Source organism: Oryza sativa, chromosome 6 (genome assembly GCF_034140825.1).
Source record: "Oryza sativa Japonica Group chromosome 6, ASM3414082v1".
Lineage (NCBI taxonomy): Eukaryota > Viridiplantae > Streptophyta > Magnoliopsida > Poales > Poaceae > Oryza > Oryza sativa.
The window spans coordinates 31,490,140-31,513,077 of NC_089040.1; the positions used below are offsets into that span (position 1 = coordinate 31,490,140).

Sequence of the window (22,938 nt, forward strand, 5' to 3'; positions counted from 1 at the left end):
TCATATCTAGCTAAGAAGAACTAAAAGGAAAAGAGCTGCTGCTCTTGTTCGCCAGTAATCTGCATCAATGGATAGTGTATACTGATCATTCCGGCGTTGACATGGCGAAAAGTATTTTGTCAATAGGAAGGAGGAGAATCACACGCCAAGTGCATGCATGATTTTTCAATTCATTTCAAGGCAAAGTTTCTAGACAAAGCTAGGTTCTCGATAAGCCGGCCACTTTGATTTGATGACAATTAGGTTAATTAAGGCAATCTTCTTGCCTTTCCTTTTCTATCAATAGTGGACAAAGGTGAGAGCTGATATTTATTATATCCTGTTAGCCATTCAGAAAGTGCTTTCCATGACATTCCAAACGAAATGATATTTTTCTCATGTTCAGTCGGCCATGCATCTTCAGTTTAACTAAACAAGACCAAAAAAAAAAAAACTTATATCCAACATAAGATATATATGCCCTATGAGCATAAACGCACTCAGTGATAAAATATACTAGTAAGAGGTAAAGCTAAGGTGAATGCTGACAAGAGACAAGCCCATCTGTCCCTCAAAGATAACAAATACTACTACTGACTGAAACAAAATTAAAGCATGATAGCCACTTCTGAATTTCTGAATGGCTGAAGGGGAAAAAAATTGAACAGGATACTGCATGCTGATCGAGTTGAACAAGTAAGAAAAGGTGTTCATCTTTGCAGAGACAAGATCTAACACATTTCTAACTGCAGAGGTAGTTCATAGCATCCATCGATCACCTACACACAATATCCTCTCTCATGCCTGACCCCTGCACAAACGCACACCGGATTGCAAATACACATAATTTAGATCTTTCTAATGATTTTGTATCGTCAAATAATCTTGCTTGTTTTGGTCGACCTTCAGAATTGAGTTGATGAAGTTCGTCGCAGTGAGCTCTTTGTAGGCATCACCAGTGCAGCAACCTCCTGTTTCAGCTGTCCAAGCAGAAGTACAAGTGCTCGTCACATGAATGATCAAATCACAACATTTCAAAAGTAATGAGTTATTATCAACTACTACCTCCATCCCAGAATATAAGAACCTATGGTCAGATGGGATGTTTCCTAGCACTACGAATCTGGACAAAAATAGAAAACGCATCATCCGATTCTAGATTCTTATATTCTGAGACGGTGGTAGTAATTAATTAGTGATGTGAAGATCACTTGTGAATTGAATTAGTGATGAGTACCTCTTTGCACTGCTTCTTGAGATTCAAGTTGTCATCCACCAGCCGGCGAACCTCTTTCTCTAGCTCTTCAACGTACGCCTGCATAACAAATTACTTCACAATTAATACAATCTGAATCGTATTAATATGACAGAACTGGATTCATTGACAAGTAGGCAGTCTGTTTTTTTTTTGGGGATGCTTATTGCCCTTTTGGTAGGTACAAATGCATGGTTAGTTCTGAAATGGAGTACCTCTAGAGTCTAGAGAGGTTAGATGGAGACGGTAAAAGGAGCTCCTCACTAGCAGCAGGTGTGATCCAATTAATTCATAGTGCAGTCCTATTCAGATGATAGATAGTCGAGATAATGCCAAGCTAGTTTTCATATTTTCCTCTTGTCCCGATCAACTTAAGTTCTTTATGCTTATTTAATTAGTCCGTACCTAACAAGAGAAGTATATATTAGCGTGAGACTATCTGTTAAAATATCTCAAGCATACGAGGAAGACTTTTTCTTGGGGGCAGGAGTAGTTAATTGTGATGTAAGCTGAGTCTAACGTGGTGATTATATTTTGGGATACCTTGTGTCATGCATCGACCCAAATATAGTTAATATCAACTGGGACATTATGTTCATTTCTTTTTTGCTTAGAAGGTTCGATTTGTCGTTGTTAACAGTCTCTATTTAATCTGGAACTCTTACAAATTCAGGGGCACCAATTTTCTCTAATGTTTAATCAAGAAAGAGGATACATGTAGCAATTAGCAAATCATTCAAGAAAAGAACATAATTGCACATTCGTTTTTTCGATGGTAATTGTGTTAACTACTTAACTTTAGGAGTGATTTGGGATATTTACTATTGATGATCTATTGAGTTGGCCTAAAGGGCATATATGCGTACAAGGGATGGAAAATATATATAATACCCATGACTACACTACTATTGTTAACAAATTGCACATTCTTTTTTTCCGCACATTCTTTTTTTATTATTATGTACTATTAATTAGTGATATATATATATATATCACAAATTTCCAATATGCATGGAGAGACAAGTAGACACCATGTCCACGAGGATATCATACATATATATACACTCTCTGGTATGGGCCCTTTCTGCTGGACTTGGAATCTTGGATTAGGTGAAGCTGACTTAATTTTGATATTAATTATCACACAAGTGCCTGCTTGGATGATGATAGACTGGTAATAAAAGAAAGGGCACTAATCAAAGAAGAGATATGCATATTTAGGCCATATTGACTAAACATTATCAACAGGAACCTATGCATGATGCAAGAGATAACACACTCCATCAACTTTTTAGTTCTTTAACAAATTGACCAAACTTGGTCACTATACTCGAGAGTTTCACTCCATACAGTATCTGCCCAAGGTACACACAGATATCTCCTCCATGCACCATCATCAAGGATATTATGTAAAATATATAGACTAACTCCTTTATGAAATGTAATGAAATTTGTTCATATATATTCAGTTGTGTAAACTAACCAGTTCAGCTCAGCTCAAAAACTTAACGATGAATAACGACGTGACTGCAATTTACTGATAATTCAATGTGCAAATTATATAATTTCGCCTGCTACAAACTTCTATTGAAAACCTAATTAATTAAATTATCGCATTCCAACAATGACCTTATAAGTGATCGACTTATTAGCAGCATTTTATTTTTGTGAAAGATCCAGTTTTAATTAAATTCTAATTATATTCAGTTTTTGAAAAGAGAAATTTCCATGTTAATTACTCCCTCCGGACATAATTAAGTACATGCCGGCCGTTTCAGACAATTAAATTGGCCTGCGTTTAATAGAACGGAATTGCTTTGTCGGAAAGCACAAGTAATATTGATCGGAGAGAGTACATATGAGAACATTTGTTGATGATCAGTAGTAATTCATACCGTACGTTATAAACACATACGTACATAAATACTGTAGTATGATACGTATAATTATACGTATTTGGTATTGTATATACGTACGTACCCTCTTGCGCGCCCTGGAGCGAAGCGCGGACTCCCGGTTCCTCATCATCCGGATGGTCCTCCGGTCGTCGCCGCTGCCGCCGCTCTGCTGCCGCACCTCCATGTCCACCTCGTCGCCGCCGGGGGTACTGGCGCCGCCGGCGATCCCGGCGAGCGACACCGGCGTGGCGGGCAGCGCGGCGCCGGCGAGGCGGACGCCGCCGCCGTCGTCGTCGTCCCTCAGGGTGGAGATGGAGAAGAGGGAGCTGCAGCCGCTCATGATGCTCAGCTGCGGGCTGTCCGGCTCCCTCGGCCACGCCACCGCTGCCGCCGCCGCCATCTGGTAGTACTCCTGGTGGTGGTAGTTCGCCATGGCCGCACCCTGCACCTGCACCTTCTTGCTTGTAGCTGCAGGATCCTTAATTCGATCGCCAACAGCTGCAGTTAGTGCTCCTTGCTTTTGGTTGTTGTTGCTAAGCTTGTCTCTGGCTCTCTCTCTCTCTCTCTCTCTCTCTCTCTGGATGTCTACATATATATATATATAAATCAGACTTAATTAAGCTAGCTTCATGAGACAGCTAGCTCAACAGCTGCTAGCTTTTAAGCCTTTAAGTACCAACAGTGTCATTATGCGTGTAATATATTTTGCTAGCATGCATTTAAATATGAAGAAGTAATTAATCAAAGTGCATTCATACCATGTCAAAAGAACAAGAGAATAGAGCAAGTAATAAGGTATTGACCAAAGCATACTTGAAAAAGTAGTATATTGCTTTAGGTTTTGCTTTTCCTGTTGTACTCAATGTGGACAACATGAATGCTCTTCCTCTTGAGTACTAATTCTTGCTTCAAGGACATTTTATGAGATAATAGCTATTTTATTTGATGTAGACACAAGAGTTGGACGACCTGAGGAGGATGCAGAAGCCGCCGAGTAGAATGTGCGAACCCAGTGACATATATGCATCATACTGCAGCCTGCCTGGATGCAAATATTATCGGATCAGTGGTTTGTTGGCTTGATTGGGGGTTAAGGAGTTGTACTGTTGCTGGGCATATATAGTTAGGCTGTGTTCGTTTGGACGTTTTCCCAGCGCCCTACAGTGTTTTGCCCCTCGCGCACGCTTTTCAAACTACTACACGGTGTATTTTTTTGCAAAAAGTTTCTATACAAAAGTTGCTTAAAAAAATCAAATTAATCCATTTTTGAAAAAAAATTAGCTAATACTTAATTAATCACGTGTTAATGAACCGTTCCGTTTTCCGTGTTACTGTAGCGCGCTGGAAAAACGTCCAAACGAACACAGCCTTAATAGTTTTGTGACAAGAACCTTGTCCAGGTTGCTTACTTTGGGTTGATGAACCCCTCTATAAAAGTAGTAGTAGACGGTAATATTAATATATGTTGGCTTATTTATATGGCACTAATTGTCTTTATGCCTTTGAGTTAAACACAAAACAATGATCCAACTCTTTGGACCTGTTTGTTGCAAGTAATGAGTTAATGAATTTTTCACCACTTGGAGTCCTCCCTCAAACTGGACCTGCTCCTGAACCCGTCTCCCCACTGCCTCGGTGACGGTGACCATGAGGTCACCATACTTAAACAGATGATTTCCTACGCGTTGCTGCGGGAATTGGTATAAAACTTCTGTTAGCAAATTTGATGATAAGAAATTTAGGAGGCATTATATTGGGTATATATAAACATGCTAGCTATACCTTAGATCAAAATAGAACTGGAAAACATTATAATTTATAAGAAAAACTTAACATACAGAAAAAAACTGCTTTGTTATTTTGCAGGTGATTGAAAATCTTCAATCTGTCAGTCGATTTTTATACCCATTGCTTTTTTGGAATGTGCAAATTTTTAGCAAAAACTTTTGCAACTTTTTAGGATTTAGCTGCAAGTTTTCGAAAACTAAAAATTTGAATGTTCTCAGTAATGTTATATATCAGAAAAATGGCTGTAGGGCCAGTTCCGAACTGCTTGTGCTTTTTGCATTTTGTTTTCTTTTTTTTTTATTTTGCCACCCTTGAATGCTTGCTGCATTGTGTATCTAGGTACCTAGAGTAATATTTTTTTTTATTTCCGCACCCTTGAATACTTGCTACTGTTGTGTATCTAGGAAATTTTCCTCTAGGTATTTTACCTATTTTTGTGATTTTTCTAAGAATAAAAAAATGCAATCATGTGCAACTTAAGTTATAAATATGCACAACTTTAGTTATAAATACGTGCAACTTAAGTTGCAAATTAATGAGAATTCTTAGAATATTTTGGTTTATTTCCCAGCATAAGTTTTGTTGTCGGGTTTTTTCCTTAATTGTCAGTCACATACACTTGCAAAATGCATAGACTAAACTTGCAGAGTTTAACATCATTTACTTAAGAACAAATACCTAGTTCTGTTCTTGTTGCTTCCATCCAATTTCCAATTGCACAATGCATAGACTAAACTGGCTTGTACTGAAGAATCTGTTTGTCTTTTCAGTTCCTTGGTTAATCTTTTATTTGTATGCAATTTTGGTTGTATGGATGGTGATTTTTTTTTGTTATCTGCATGTTTCGCTGTAATTGATGGTATGAATCTTTTTTTTTTGTTTTGCTATGAGATGATTGCAAATTTGTTTTGACAGGGATATATAGAGTTGTTTTTTGCTAGACTGTACATCTACTAGCATTTTTTGTTGGGAATGAACACCTTTTGTACATAAGAGTTGGATACTATTTTGTGATTCTAGAAGAGCTGGACACTATTTAGCTTGATTTTCTTCTGTACATGCAGCTTCCGTCCAATATGCAATGGCATGAACTGGCGATATGTTTTTTTTTTCCGGGGAGAGCTGGCGATATGTTGCAACTTGCAAATGCTAGTAGGTTTTGTTATGCTTGCCTAAAAGAAGTTAGTACTTGACATACTAATAATAAGTAAAGTCCCAACGTTTACTATTTTATCTCAGTTTGCTTCTGTAGCTGTTGAGTTTGCTTCTGTAGCTGTTGCTTCCATCTAATTTGCAATGGCATGAAATGGCTTGTACTGAAATATTATGCTTTTGGACTGGTGATATGTAGCAAGTGCTAGTAGGTTTTCTCGTGTGCTTGAAAAATGCTTGTACTAGGCATATTAATAAGGAGATTCAATGTGTATGTAATCTAACCCTCACTAAGCGTTGAATGCTGAGCGATTCAGAGAACATATTTTTCTTTTCGATCGAGTGCATTTGCACCCTCCATCCCAAAAACAATACTTTTTAACCATGTGCAACTTCAATTATAAAATTGTGAAACTTCACTTAAAATTTTGTAAAGCTTTGATTTCTTAATACAACCTTTTTTGTTTTTGTGTGTCTAAGCATGGAATCCAGGCTTAAATATGTTTCAGTTCTACTTAGGTGGTATGTTTTTCCCCACAAAATTAGTGAAACGTGTCTGAAATGCTCAGAAGATGAATTTGTTAGCAATTAGCAACAACGTGAACGTGGAATGAGTTTGGATGCGTGAATCAGGATGGGTGCGTCGAGGGGATTTTTTTTTGGTAGATAGATATTGGCTGTTTATATAGTTGAAACTCCAACTTTACGTCGAGTTAACCTGTCATCCCTTATCTTTACGTCGAGTTTGTATGACATTCCTAATCCACGATACTAGAAATCTTCATCCCCTAAATTATATAAAACAGTGTAATTTAGATTATATAGCAGTATATAATGTTGGATAGTACAGGGAGAGAGGATATTGCGAATCGTGGATTGACTGTATTGAGCCTCAGAGGGCTGATATACATAGGAGTACATGGAGAGGAGATAAGGAAGGATTACAGATATAGGAGTCTACACAAATCAATCATATCCTAATATGACTCTAACATCCCCCACAGTCCAAGCGTGAGCAGCGTGGACACTTGGACTGGAGAAGAAACCGGCAAGAGTACTCAATACGGATGATAGCCCTGTGTACCGTAGTCAATGTAGCCAAAGCGAAGGGTGCAAGGGAGCCGTAGTTGATGAAGCCGTGTGTAGAGTAGCCGTGGTCGTTGTAGCCGAAGTCAGGAAGCTGATGTCGAGGTAGCCGAGCCGCAGGACGCGCATAGGGCGCCGTAGAGTGGTCGTGGACGCACGGGAGGGGCGTCGTGGACCAAGGTGCGCGAGGATGCACTGGAGACGAAGACGGTGACACAATCACGGCAGTCGTTGAGGAAGATGACGCCGAAAAGCCGATGTAGTCGAACCGTGAAGGACGAGACGTCACACAGGGTGTCACGCCCCGAACCAGTCCCGACCGGAACTAGCCCGTGACGCTCCAAATTAACCTGTTAATCGATACCAGTCCCAGGAAACAGTGCTGGTATCACAGGGAGACAGAATATCACAGCAACAGAGGTCTCTTTATTATAGAGTAGAGGTACAGTCATGTTGGGCTGCGGACAGATCCCGAGCTCACAACTGCATTACAAAAGGGAAACGGAAGCCAGGACTTGGACCAATCAACACAGGCGCGACTTGGGAACTAGGCTGAAACCCTAAAACTCATCGTAGCCGGCTTGCTCCTGGAAGAAGTCCTCATCAGCAGGTTTCGCTTCATCTTTTTCAGCAACTGGGGGGGGGGATTTTTTATATAGAGCAAGGGTGAGTACGGGAGTACTCAACAAGTGTCACGCCCCGAACCAGTTCCGGCTGGAACTAGCCCGTGACGCTCCAAATTAACCTGTTAATCGATACCAGTCCCAGGAAACAGTGCTGGTATCACAGGGAGACAGAATATCATAGCAACAGAGGTCTCTTTATTATAGAGTAGGAATATAGTCATGTTGGGCTGCGGACAGATCCCGAGCTCACAACTGCATTACAAAAGGAAAGCGGAAGCCCGGACTTGGACCAATCATCACAGGCGCGACTTGGGAACTAGGCTGAAACCCTAAAACTCATCGTAGCCGACTTGCTCCTGGAAGAACTCCTCGTCAGCAGGATCCACTTCATCTTCTTCCGCAACTGGGGGGGGATTATTTATATAGAGCAAGGGTGAGTACGGGAGTACTCAGCAAGCCAGGGGAAAATAAGTGTTTAATGCAGGCTTCAAGGAAAGGCTGTTGTTTTTGCAATTGATTTTATTTGAACTCTTTTCTAGAAGCAACTAAGTGAGTGCTTCTCAAACGACACGGATGAGGCAGTGCGTCTCGTCCGGTCGGAGTATGTGCAATGTATCAGTCTTTAGATTTGAACAAGATTGGCACCCGGCCAATAGCTTTTTAAACGGCCACCCGGGCCAACACCTTTCAAACGGCCACCCGGGCCAACAACTTTTCAAACGGCCACCCGGGCCTAGCTGATCCCGTCAGCTGCGGATTCTTTTCAAACATCGAACCCGATTTCACATCAGCAATTTCACAAGCAGTAGTCAAACAAAACTACGCTAGGAATCACCTCACATCCGCCCATGACCGTGGGCACGGCTGTTCGAACAGTTTGTTAACCTCTGCAGAGGGGGTACACTTTACCCACACGACATTACTAACCCGGGTCACCCAGCCCGTGGGGATCAGCCACGTCGGGAGACCTCCAAGCTTTCATGACAAGGCATTTCGAAAGCCGACACAGGTTTACCATATGCCGACGAGAGGGGTCCCAGACCAACAACAGGTTAGGTCCCAGACCATACTGTGCCAGGAAGCCCAGGGGTCCTCCCCGACACCACCCCGGCGAATCCACATGTCTCTCGGCATCAAGGCTCCCCTGATAAGCTAGTTACTCAGCCAGGGGTGTCCCATTCCACCCATGTGGTCGTACTTGTCTTATGTTTGGATGAAATTCCAAGGAATCGGTCCTTAAGTGCGAGAGCGGGAAACCGTACACCCGGTACGTTCCCCGGTCCGCGGATTTGGAAATTCATTTAGTTCGCAAGCACCGACCCAGGTGTCGGGTTTTCCAAGTCTTTTGTAAAACTCCAGTTTTACCCAAGTTGTTACTTCAGATTTTAAATTTGAAGGCGACCGTCGATATTCGCACAGAGTGCACGAATATCGCGTCGCATCTGGGTGGTTACAAGGGGACATGGTGTAACAATTAACAACGGATGGATCAAATGCAACAAGTTAGGTAGGTCCGCCAATCTGCCTTGCAGACGGGACAACAGATTAAGTGTGATCCTATCAATGCATAATATTTTGCAAGCAATATAATTAAATTTCAAATATAGGCTCAAGTTGTTCAAAGGTGGCTTGCCTTGCTCGAGATCTGGAGCTTGATCCTCGAAATCCTCGCACTGCGGGTCTTCGGGCTCCGAAACTACACGCGAAACGGGACAACTCAACAAACGGCGAGAATAAAGCCCTATTAATGACCCCTAAGCGTGCCATTAGATAGATCTCGAGATTTGGGAAATTTTGGAAGTTGAACGGAGTCAAATGGAGTTATGGTTGGAAAGATATTGAATTTCTAAGGTTATTGGATTTTTGGTCTAAAGGAAAAAGGATTTAATTAAATCCCTTTTGGAAAAAGAAAAAGGAAATGATGAAGGGAGGGAATCTAGACTTTCCTCGGGCGGCTAGGGCGCGGCCCAAAGGTATTCGGCTCGGTCCGGCCGAGCTAAACGGGCCGGACGGCCCAAGGCGGCCCATTTACGCGCGCGCGCGGGAGAGGAGAGAGAGAGAGCCGGTGGACCGGGCTCACCTCGCGCGGCCCCGGGTGGGACCCGCTTGTCAGCGGCTCGGCCCACCGTGCGGAGGGAGCACGCGGCGCATGCGCGCGGGCGGAAGGGGGAAAGCGGTGTACGCGCGGTTTACGGAGGACTCGGGTGCGGCGGGCCCACGCGCAGCCTCACGGCTTGCGGTGGAACGCGCGCACGGGGAGGGATCGGCCGGGGTCGGCCCGTCCCGAGCTCAGCCGAGCTGGCGCCGACGTGGCGCTTACGTGGCGGCCACGTGGGCTGGCAGGAGGTAGACGACGACCGACCGCAAATGAACGGCGGGCGACGGCGGCGAGCGGTAGAGCGGGCCACGGCGATACCGGCGAAGGCGAGCACGCCGGGCGGTAGTACGGGACGAGAGGAGACGAGCCAACGGCTCGGATTCGCCGGAGGTTGCTCGGCGGCGGCGGATTGCGGCGGCGGCAACCGGCGGCGGGAGAAGAGGGAAACGGCGATGAGGCCACGAGAGGTCGATTTCCGGCGGTGAGAGCATCTACAAGGCCACGGGAACTCGATGCTAGGGTTGGATTGGACGGAGCTATGCCGAGCTGGGCTGGCGACGTGCGGCTACTTCGGAGCTCGGGCGGCGACGGCGGCGAGCACATGGCGAACAACGGCATCGGTCGGGGCGGCGCCGGCCAACTACGGGAGGTCTACTCGAGCTAAAACCGAAGTCTAAGGGGGGGAGACGGAGCGAGGAGGGAGAACGAAGCGAAACATCACCGCGGGAAGGAGGGGCGCTGTGACGAGAGGCCGACGGCGCGGGAGTGATCTCTCCGGCCTCGGGCCGGGGAAGAGGAAGAAGAGGCGCGGCCGGAGTCCTCTTCGGCGTCCTCGCTCGTGCCGGCTCCTCCGACACGCGCGGCGACGTTTGGAGACGGCGAAAATAGAGACGGCAGTGGAGGAGGCGAAAATGGGGAGGAAAGGAGAAGGGGAAGGCCGGGGGTTTAAGGAGGCGGCAATGTCGGTTTGGGGAACCGACTTGCGCGGTCAAGAGCGCGAGCTGGCTCTCGGCTAGCGGCCAAAGCGGTGGCAGACGGGATGACGCCGGCGGGAGAGGAAAAAGGAGGAAGGGGAAAAGGAGGAGGAGAAAGGAATTCTCTCCTTTGCCGATTCGGGAAAAAGAGGGTGGGCGCGGGGCGACGACGCGGCAGAGGGAGGTGAGGCACGGCCTCCGGGCCTTGGCGGCTAGCGCGCGGAGTGGCGGGGGCCGGCGATGACGACGGCGGGCGGTTTGGAGCGGAGCGGCGACAGCGGCGACTGGCGCGGGCAGAGCTGACGGCGGCGGCGACCGGGCGGTCGGCCACTCGGCTTGCGCGGGCGCGAGGCAACGGGCGACGGCGCGCGGGGGAGGGAAAAGCGGGGCGCGGGCGGCTCACGCGCGCACGCGCGCGGCGCGCGGGCAAAGCGGCGGGATCGGGAGAGAGCGAGGGAGCGCGAGGGAGAGAGAGAGAGAGAGGGAAAAGGGCCGGGGAGAGATGGGCCGGGGGAGGCAAGGTAGACTTTGCGGAGGAAATGATTCGGAAGATTTGGATTCGGAATTTGAGCTCGACGATAGATCGGGGATTGAGATCTTGAGATGGCACGGACACTAGACAACAATCAAAGGAACAAATTTCGCAATTAGGGTTTTTGAGAGATAATTTTCCCGCTAGGCGCCACGACGGAACGGGCGCTACAACAAGCCATGGGAAATAAGTGTTTAATGCAGGCTTCAAGGAAAGGCTGTTGTTTTTGCAATTGATTTTATTTGAACTCTTTTTTCTAAAAACAACTAAGTGAGTGCTTCTCAAACGACACGGATGAGACAGTGCGTCTCGTCCGGTCGGAGTATGTGCAATGTATCAGTCTTTAGAATTGAAACAAGGTTGGCACCCGGCCAACAGCTTTTCAAACGGCCACCCGGGCCAACAACTTTCAAACGGCCACCCGGGCCTAGCTGATCCCATCAGCTGCAGGTTTTTCAAACATCAAACCCCTTTCCACAACAGCAATTTCACAAGCAGTAGTCAAACAAAACTACGCTAGGAATCACCTCACATCCGCCCATGACCGTGGGCACGGCTGCGGGTCTTCGGGCTTCGAAACTATACGCAAAACGGGACAACTCAACAAACGGCGAAAATAAAGCCCTATTAATGACCTCTAAGCGTGCCATTAGATAGATCTCGAGATTTGAGGAATTTTGGAAGTTGAACGGAGTCAAACGGATTTACGGTTGAGAAGATATTGAATTTCTAAGATTATTGGATTTTTGTCTAAAGGAAAAGGATTTAATTAAATCCTTTTTGGAAAAGAAAAGAAAAGAAAAGAAAAGAGGGAGGGAAAATAGACTTTTCCTCGGGCGGCTAGGGCGCGGCCCGAGAGAATTGGGGCGGTCCGGCCGAGCTAAATGGGCTGGGCGGCCCAAGGCGGCCCAAGACGCGCGCGCGCGGGAGGGGAGGAGAGAGAGCGCCAGTAGACCGGGCTCACCACGCGCGGTCCCGAGTGGGACCCGCTTGTCAGCGGCTCGGCTCGCCGTGCGGAGGGAGCACGCGGCGCACGCGCGCGGGCGGGGAAGGGATGCGGTGCACGCGCGTGGTCCGCGGTGAAACGGATGCGGCGGGCCCACGCGCAGCCTCACGGCTCGCGGTGGAACGCGCGCACGGGGAGGGGCTGACCGGGGTCGGCTCGACCCGGTCTTGGCCGAGCTGGCGCCGACGTGGCGCCTACGTGGCTGCCACGCGGGCTGGCGGGAGGTAGACGACGACGCCTGCCGGAACGGACGGCGGTCGACAGCGGCGAGCAGCGGAGCGAACCACGGCGATACAGGCGAAAGCGAGCACACCGGGTGGTTGCTCAGGTCGAGGAGAGACGAGCCAACGGCTCGGATTCGTCGGAGGGAGCTTGACGGCGACGAATTGCGGCGGCGGCAAGCGGCGGCGGGAGAAGGGGGAAATGGCGACGAGGTCACGAGGGGCCAATTCCCGGCGGTGAGAGCATCTACGCGGCCACGGGAATCCGTTGCTAGCGTCGGATTGAGCGGAGCTACGCCGAGCGAGGCCGGCGACAAGCGGGTGCTACGGAGCACGGGCGGCGACAGCGGCGAGCACACGGCGAGCGGCGGCAACGGTCGGGGCGGCGCCGGCTAGCTACGGGGAGGCTACTCGAGCTACTACCGAAAATTTAGGGGGAGAGGTGGAGCGAGGAGGAAGAACGGAGGGAGGCACTACCGAGATGAGGAGGGGCGCTGTGACGAGAGGCCGACGGTGCGGGAGTAATCTCTCCGGCCTCGGGCCGGGGAAGAGGAGGAAGACGAGCGCCCGGAGTCCCCTTCCGCGTCCTCGCTCGTGCCGGCTCCTCCGACGCGCGCAACGACGAACGGCGTCGGCGAAACAGAGGGGCGGCAACAATGGAGTGGAGGCGATGGGAGGAGAAGAGAGGGAGGGCGCCCGGGGCTTTAAAGGGCGGCAATGTCGGTTTGGAAACCGACTTGGGCGGTCAAGGCGCGAGCTGGCGCTCGGCGCTCGCGTCCAAATCGGCGACAGGGCGGAGGGAGGATGACGCCGGCGGGAGGAAAATGGGAAAAGGAGGGAGAGAAAGGGGAGCTCGCCCTTTGCTTCTTTGGGAAAAGGAGGAGGGGAGCGGGGGCGACGCGGCTGAGGGAGGAGGGCTCTGCCTCCGTCCCTTGGCGGCTTGCGCGCGGAGTGGCGGGGCCGAGGCGATGACGGCGGGGCGATTTGGAGCGGAGCGGCGACACGGGCGACAGGCGCGGGCAGAGGCTGACGGCGGCGGCGACCGGGCGGTCGGCCACCACGGCACGCGCGCGCGGGATGCAACAGAAGGCGCGGCGGATTGAGAGGCGCGGCTCGGGCACGCGCGCTGGCTGCGGGGCCGAGCGGCTGCGCGGCCGCAGGCGCGGCAGGGCAGCGGGGCCGGGCGGCGCAGACGCGACGCGGGCGAGGACCACGCGGGCGCGCTCGCGCGAACGAGCGCGGGGAGCGGCAGCGAGGGAGCGGAGAGAAGGGCTCGGCTCGGCGCGGGCGGCTCACGCACACGCGCGCAGACAGAGCGGAGGAGGGAGGGGCGCTTGGCGCGGCGGCTCACGCACGCGCCGGCAGAGCGGAGGGACGAGGGGCGCTCGGCGCGGCTCCCGCGCACGCCCGCGCAACGCGCGGGCGGAGCGGAGCGGAGTGAGAGGAGAGAGAGCGAGAGAGAGAGGGCGCTGGGGAGGGAGGGGGAGATGGGCCGAGAAAAATTCGGCCCATCGACCCCGGGGGAGGCAAAATAGACTTTTGCGGAGGAATTTGATTTGGAAGGATTGGATTCGGAATTGAACTCGACGATAGATCGGGGATTTGAGATCTGAGATGGCACGGACACTAGACAACAAGCAAAGAAACAAATTTCGCGATTAGGGTTTTTAAGAGATAATTTTCCCGCTAGGCGCCACGACGGAACGGGCGCTACACAGGGTTTGCCAGACCCCGGGACAACTCGGGACGAACGCGCACGCCAGTGTTTCCAATACCGCGTGGGCGAGGCAGGGGACCACCATGAATCATAAGCCAATGTTGAAGGAGACTAGCAGAGAAGACCTCCGGAACGGTCGCAACGCGAGAACGACGTAGAGGGAGAATTGCCGGAGCAGCATGTAGTTGTCGGAGAAGAGCAAAGTGTAGTCGAGGAAGATACGGCGACACTGGCGATGAATCATGATGGACGAAAAAGAAGGCGAAGTAGCGGAACCAACGGCCTAGACGGCAACGTCAGTAGCCATGTAGAGGTAGCTGGACTACCGGCCTAGAGCGGCGACGGTGGCAACTTGGAGACGCGGCGGCGATGCTCGAAGTAGACAAAGAAGATCCGAGTGGCTGACGATGACCAATGCGGACGACGAGGGTGTCGAAGCGCTAACGACGATGAAAACGACGAAAGCGGCAAAGTTGTGGTTCGAGAAGACAACACAACTGCAGTTCCATGTCGATGCAGCGGCGAGAAGTCCACTGGTGATGTAGCCATGCTAAGGAGGGCGCCTGTCAGCACTGCAACAACCAGTGGAGGTGTGGACCACAGGCAGCGGAACTGCGGCCCTAGGGGGGCGACGCAGCGGCAGCCCGAAGCTTGATGGCGTAGACGCGTAGTCGAAGATGATTAGCAGCAAGGTGTCGTCGTAGCCGGCCGTTTGAACGGGTGATCAAGCCGATGATGCGTGGGGTAGAACGACGAAGTGGAAGCCGAAGCTCTGATACCATGTTGGATAGTATAGGTAGAGAGGATATTGTGAATCGTGGATTGACTGTATTGAGCCTCAGGGGGCTGGTATATATAAGAGTACATGGAGAGGAGATAAGAAAGAATTACAGATATGGAAGGAGTCTACACAAATCAATCATATCCTAATATGACTCTAACTACCATATACTCTAACATATATGTCCAGTTTCGTTGATTTGACATCCTACTCAGCAAATAAAGATAACAAAAAAAATACGTGGGAGCCCACATGACAGCTATCCTCCTCTTTCTTCTCTTTTCTTCCCAAAACGCGGCTGGCGAAGAAGGTTGTAACATCCCGAAAATTTCGATTCTGAAATACGGAATTAAAAACTCAGAATAATCAAAAATCTTTTTAAAACCTTTTTGCATGCTGGGATTTATTATGCATTTGTGTGTATTTAGGTTGTGTGCTAAAGATCTCGATTAAATCATATCTCCTAAAGGGACGCCCTCAGTCCAACGTCCTTTCTTTCCCATATCTTCACGGTCTGATTTATTAAGTGCTACCAAATCACAGAATATTTAACCTGAAAATCTTCCCTTATGTCGCAGCACGACATATCTTTCTCAATTCTTACCCTCCGGTTATTTCAAACCGTTGTATTAATTCAACTCAATAAATCCTTCGAATGTCTACAATTGATCGGCGTATTTATTTATTGTGTGTCAATTCAAATATATTCAATTCTATTCCTACCGCGACGATTGGATTTGTATGCCATGCGTCGTCCCAAAAATCACTGTTTTGTTTCCGTCGCCCGTTCGTGCAAAGCGCTCACGACGAAATCCTAAGACTGCCGATGGAATTGTTTATCGGGCGTCATCCCTAATTCCCTGTTCGAAGATGCGGTGTATCATCCAAGCAAACCAAATCTCGTATTGCAGTTCAATAATCCAATCCTTGTGCATATTCTATTTCTAATACCGATCCAAGTCCAGTCCAATTGTACAGTTCCATATATACAGTCTGAGTACAGAGCCAAAATAAATGTTCAAATTACAGTCCCATTACAAATACACTGTATGTGTGCCAGCTCAAATACAGACGCCATTCCTTTTCAAATCCCTACAAAATACAAAAGCTCCTATTACACTTGGGCCATCTCCCCCTCTGCTAGCACAGCCCATTTCACCACACAAGTCCATTATTCCTCCCCCAGCCGACTGACAGCCCACCCCTGTGCACTTGCTCAGCCAACCACCCAAAGTCTGCTTTGCCTGCCCTGCCCAAAACAACCAACAGACATGCACAGGAGGTGCTCGACATAAGCCCACAAGACACTACAGCACTTTGCACCCACCTTTGCCGGCTCACAACAGTAGCTAATAAATACCAGGGTCCCTCCCAAACAACATCCCATGCACCCATGATCCCAATTCACAGGACCCTCCCCAAAGCACCAACAACACAGGAGACACAAATCCACACTAAGATGATAAACCGAGTTCACCGAAAAAAACATGCATGTATTGCTGTCCTATTCCCTCAGCCGAACACCTGCATGCACAGAACGTGTTCGATCAATTGCCCACAAGCCACCACAGTGAATTGAACCTACTTTTGCAGCTACCAAATGACAGGGGTCCCTCCACAACAGCAGCAACACATTCACCATGAACCCAATCCACAAAACCCTCCACTAAATACATGCCACCACAGAACCAAGTTCACTGAGAAGAGCAACACCAAGTTCACACCGAAAAGTGGCAAAGCCAAGTACAATGGGCCATGCGTACCTGGTACTGTGGCGATGTCGACGTTTCGGCACTGCTCCCTGCCCACCCTCACATTGCCTCCCATGCTCAGGCAGCCAGCAAAGCTATATAAACCCTACCAAAGACAGCAGCAGCTCGGCTCCTCTCCATTTCTTCTCCCTTCTCCCAACTCGAGCTCTGCCATTGCCACTCCTCCATCTCGCGCACAAGCTGCCTGCCACCTCTCCGCTTGCTCCGCCACAGCCGGCTCCGGCTGGGCCTCAGTTGAGCAAGAGGACAGGAAGGCCGCCGCGCCATTGAATGACCTGAGAACGACTAACCCCTAACATCTAACCCTTTGTTGTTCTGTTGCACTAACTCACTAACCCGCTGACTCTTTATTTTCTGTTTCACTAACCTCTAACACACTCGGTTTGTTTACACGAGGGAATTGATGATGAGATTAAGATGGGAATTTGATTTTTAATCCCAATATCTTGTTTGGTAGTGGTGATAGAAATTGATAGGGAGTTTAGTTGGAGATTAGATCATTAATAAAAACGGATGGTCGAGATTTGCTTAGACAAAGTAAAGGAGGAATTTCCTCCCAATTACCTGCCCCTACCCAGCTATTGAAAAGGAGGGAGTTCCTTCCTCAATTCCTCATCTCCATCTCACCAAAATTCTCATGTCTCCCAACTAAACAAGACACTTAATAGCCTCATCCCTCTAAACTCCCAATCCCTACTAAAAACTCCCTCCAACCAAACGGGCCGACTGACCCCTTGTATTTTCCGTTTCACTGACCTATGACTCGCTAACACGCTAACCCCTAACCCTTATCTCGCACTAACCCACTGACATTTATCCCCTACACTGCCGCTTCGTCACCCGCGCCATATGCGCGGCATCGCCGTATCACCTCCACCTCGAACCGCCACCCTCCTGCCCCGACGCCGCTCCCCCCTTTGACTTCCGTGCCGCCTCCCTTCCCCCATGGCTGCGGCGCCGCGCACGGGCGCTGCCCAACCGCGCCGCGCCGTCGCCAGACCGCAGCCGTCACCACGCCGACGGCCTCCCCTCCATTCCACCTCACTACCGCCGCCCCCATCTCCCATCCATCCCCGCCGCTAGCCACCACCTGGCCGCGCTGCGCCGCCCCCGACCGCCACTTCGCCGCCCCATCCTCCCTCCTCGGCCAGGCCGCCTCCCCACCGCGCGTCGCCCCGCCACCAACGCCCCCAGGCTGCCACCCGGACGCCACCGAGCCGAGCCGCGCCAGGCCATCGCGCCGCTGCCCTCAGCCACCATACGCCGGCCCTCCCCTCTCCATTCCCCGCCGCCGCGCCAGCCCACCCTGCAGTCGAGCACCACCTCACCGCCGGTCCGCCGCACACCGCCCCGACGCCGCCGCCCCCGCCCCTCTCACCCGGAGGGTTTGCAATTATGACACTGCAAACATTAACCTTTGCTATAATGACACTGGACCTATATTTTATAAACACAGATAGACCCATTTGTTATTCACTCGGAGTGTCAAAACAGCGAAGCCCTATATTTGCAGTCCAATATTGCAATGTGCGCGGGAAGCAGAGAAGAGAACGAGAAGAATTGAGAAAGAAGGAAGAAAGGGGATAAGAAAGAGAGAGAATAGAGGAAGAAAATTTAGAGGAAAAGAAAAGGAAGTGGGACCCGCAGTCTAGACCCTTCCTCCCTGAGTTGACTTCCCCCATGGAAGTCTAAATCACTTCCCTGTACTTTAGTGTGTAAGTCCAAAGGACCAGGCCCTCTTATGAAGTCTATTTACCTCCTAGCAGAGGGAAAAGTACACGCAAGGTCCCTCAACTTGTTAGCCAGATACAAAATCGTCCCTCAACCGCAAAACCGGACATCCGGCGTCCCCCAACTTACAAAACCGGTCACAAAAGGTCCCTCGGCGGTTTTGACCCCGGTTTTGTTCCACGTGGTGGCTGACTCAGCGTGGGACCCACGTGGGCCCCACATGTCAGTAAGCCATGTCATCACCTCTCTCTATCTTTCCTCCCCCTTCCTCTCTCTCTCACTTATCTCCTCTCGACAGGATGGGCGGCCCGGGCGGTGGGTGGGGATGTCGCCGGGGTGAGGCGGGAGAGGAGGTCCGACGATCGCCGACCGGCGACGCGGCGGCGGCGACACGGGAGAAGGGAAGGGCGGCGGCAGCCCAGCGCGGTCGCGGCGGCCAACAGACAGGCATGGGACGGGCGGCGTGAAGGGCGGCAGCGGCGCGTGGTTGTAGACGAAGCCGAGGAAGACGGCGTCGACGTCTCCCCCAGCCTCAGCCACCGGGGAAGGAGCTGGGCACGGGTGGCAGCCGTCGAGGGCATCGTGGCTTCGGTCCTCGAGCGCCATCATGGTGTCGCCGTCGTCGCCGCATTCCTCCCGTCTCGCCGCCACCGCCAAGCCGACGCCGACGCGTTCCTCCTGCCTCGTCGCCACCGCCCAGCCGACCAGCTTGGCCGCTGCGGTCGCCCGCCGCTCCTTCTCGTCGGCGAGCACGGAGAGGAAGCTGACGCCGCCGCCTTGCTCCCCTCACCGCCGCCACCGCCGCCTTGCTCCCCTGAGCCAACGCCGACGCATTCCTCCCGCCTCGATGCCGACGCTGGCCTCCCCGTGCCTCCCTGCCATCGTCACCGCGTTCCTCCCGCCTCGCCGCCGGATTTGGACTTGGGAGGAGCTCACCGGCCTCCCCGCGCCTCCGCCGGCCGCGCGTGTGGCTCCAGCTTTGCCGCCGCTCCTCCTCTCCGCCGATTCTTCCCCGTCGGCCGTGCCGACCCTCTTCTCCACCGCGTCGGTGACGCCGCCGCATCGGCCCTTCTCTCCGCGTCAGTTATGATGGCCGTAGCCGCGCGCCGCCATCGCCGACCGCACGAGGGGGACGGGGAGGCCGGCGAACTCGCACCGCCCTGAGCCCGCGCACCGCCACCCGGGAGCCGCCGTCGCTAGCCGCACCACCTTTCGGCCGCGCGCGCCGCCGCCTGTGCGAGAGCAAAGAGCGAGAGGAAGGAGAGAAATAGAGAAAGAGAGATAGGGTGCTAACGTGGCTTACTGACATGTGGGGTCCACGTGGGTCCCACGCTGAGTCAGCCGCCACGTGGGACAAAACCAGGGTGAAAACCGCCGAGGGACCTATTGTGACCAGTTTTGTAAGTTGGGGGACGTCGGATGTCCGGTTTTGCGGTTAAGGGACGATTTTGTATATGGCTAACAAGTTGAGGGACCTTGCGTGTACTTTTCCCCTAGCAGAACCCGAGGGATTCATTCACCTACAGAAGTCTAATTGGTATCCTCCAGAGCCCACCATCGGCCTACCTATACACTAAAGTCCATACACATCCTCATTTCAGCCCAGAGCCCTATCATAAAGTCTAAATCACCTCCCTTCCCGAGAGCACTCCCTCCTCGGTTTATAAAACCTTTCAACTTCGGAAATTCATATCTTTTGGACCATAACCCCGATTGACTCCGTCCAACATCCATAATCTCTCTAAATTCGAGATCTATTAAATTGGCACCATTAGTTGTATTGAATGTTGCTTTATTTTATTTCTTTTAGGATTATGCGTGGATATTCTTCGGTTATTTATCAGACGTGTCGGATATTTATCGATCGCGGGTATTCTAACTAATGCGGATATCTCGAAGACATTAGGAACCTATAGCAAGGCAAGTCACTACGCTCCCTTCCTTGAACATATTGATCCTAGATTTATAAATGTTTTGTTTACAAATAAATTGCATGCTATTTATAAAGTGCGTATCTATGCTCGATTATGCCTACATTTGATATTGATTACCTTTATACATGTTGTATACCTTTGATTAGCTGAGTCGTTTATTTATGTGTGGTCATTTATTGACATTGCTTAGCGATGCTATTATAGACATACGTACACTCTATATTTATGCTAGATGATTATGGGTGTGAGATCACTCGATGTGAGTGATTGATGATTTGCGGGTGGAGACATGAGTGCCACCCGCCACACACAAACCTTCTGCGAAAACCAAAACTTAATACAACAAAACCATTTCGACTGGGGCGGCATGAATAGAATATGGGTGGGTCTGGAAACGGTTAGTCGCCGACCCTAGTCAGTTATGGACCGAGTCAGGAAGCTATACGAGAAACGAACAGAGTACGACCGCATTTCTTCAGTGGGTATAGACCAGCGGATTAGGAAGCTCTTGTGGGGCGACACCTCAGTCATGGTTAGTTCTGTATAAGTGTGTTGTGATGAGTGCAGTGTCGGAAAGGTAAAGGCCATGGTATAAACTTAAAATGAACCCTATAACTATATATATAATATAATATCCCCAATTCCCTAGAGCGCCAGGACTCCCCTCACTATCCGGCAGAGGGGTTAGGAGTGCCGGGGCGCAATGGGGGTTCATAGTCCTTGGAGCGGGTGCCGAAATGCGAGAGCGACTGAAAAGCTGTGCCGTGGCAAGTCTTATATGTTGGGACTAGGCTTATGTGTTGGGCAAGCCACGGAGTGCGGGATTAAAAGCGTACATCCACTGCAGTGTGAGTAAATCTATCTATTCGAATAGCTGTGCTCGCGGTTAATGAGCGCCGAGACCTGTACTACTCTTGACTAGACTTATAGATTTTAATACTGCTTAGAGTAGTTATGAGAGACATGTGAACCTCGCCCATAGAGTGGGAAGGTCAGTATAGTAGAGTTAATAAGACGAAATATGAGGGTAAACCGAACTAAGCAGGGCTTGGAGAGGTGGATGAAACCTAAATAATTACAACTTCAACAATAACGTTGTTTTTCAGTTAAAACTGCTATGCCAATAGGCTTGTGAAATGAATCGTGAAAACTAGCCTTATGCAAATAAACTAAGCCATCCTTGAACCCTGTGTGCATTAGATTCATTTTGTAGTGGTGGCTTGCTGAGTACGTAAATCTTTTAGAAAGAAGTTGGCGTCGATTAGATTTATGCCATGCTGCTGTCAAGAACGTGTTGAAGATGATGGATTAGGGACCATAGGTTCACCAGTCGTTGCTTGTGGAGTTCGATGGACCGCCGTTGCTTCGCTTCCGCTGTTCTATCTATTGCTTTGGTATTTTGTATTGTAAGTGATCATGCTTGGTCTATTTCGGGACCCAATAAGGTTACCCTTGTATTATTATTATAGAAACACCGGTAAACGATGTCAGTTATAATATTATACTGTGCTATGTGTGTACCACCTACTGATCCAGGAAGTGGTACTGTATAACACATGGGATTACCGGTGTCCCCACAACCAAGGTCGAGCGTGAGGCGGAAGCTGTCCATGATGGCATCGACGCAGCCAAGCACCAGGCACGGTCCGCCACAGAACGCCTCCACCGCCGCCGCCTCCGATGGCACACGCAGTGCGCCCTCCGGGCCCAACCTGTACTATCCCTGGCAGCCGCTGTAGATCTTCACCCGGCCACCAATGCAGATTGCAGAACGTCAGAAACAGAGTCCGTTTTCTGCTCGAACTCTTTTTTTCTTCTTTTTTTTGGCTGAAATTGTTTCAATTACTGCTCAAGTTTGATTACGAACTGTCGAACTGTCAATGATGTGCTTACACATCGATCGCTGAAGCAGATGATTGGCCTTGGCAACGATGTCTTCAGTGCTTCTTTTTTGACCATGAAACTATGGAAGGTTGTTGCTGCCTCGTCTGCAACGACGATGGCGACATGCACCCAGATGGGGCTAGTGAGCAGCACGATGGGCAGAGCACGACGACGGTGCTGGTGAGCGTGAGCCTGGTCGGGAGCAGGAGGACGGTGAGCGTGAGGAAGCCAACGACCTGGGTGGAGTTGGAAGCCAACGACCTGGGTGGAGTTGGGCCGGGCGCGTGCGTTTGCACCCGCCAGAGCAGTGTCGTAGACGACGAGTCCGCCGCCGCGGGAGCTTACCCATGGCGCTGTGTCGGATGTGCGCGTGCTGCTGCCGATCTACCATTCTCGCGGAGTCGCGGTCGACCTAGGAGGATGGGACCATCGCCGCCGCCACCTCTTCTCTTCCCCCATCTCCCACCATCCACCTCATTTACATGTAGGCCTCATAATCTTTTT

At 50.2% G+C, this 22,938-nt stretch overlaps 1 protein-coding gene across 1 annotated transcript; it reads right to left on the bottom strand.

The window, feature by feature from the left end:
* Nucleotides 1-624: 624 nt before the first annotated feature.
* On the bottom strand, nt 625-4,103 carry LOC9266154 (ABSCISIC ACID-INSENSITIVE 5-like protein 2). The gene is made up of 4 exons (XM_015786963.3): nt 3,215-4,103; nt 1,217-1,294; nt 883-959; nt 625-790 (listed from the first exon to the last, which is right to left on the bottom strand). Exons 1-3 carry the CDS (start codon nt 3,563-3,565, stop codon nt 885-887), a joined length of 504 nt encoding a protein of 167 aa, XP_015642449.1. The 5' UTR covers nt 3,566-4,103; the 3' UTR covers nt 625-790; nt 883-884.
* Nucleotides 4,104-22,938: the final 18,835 nt, after the last annotated feature.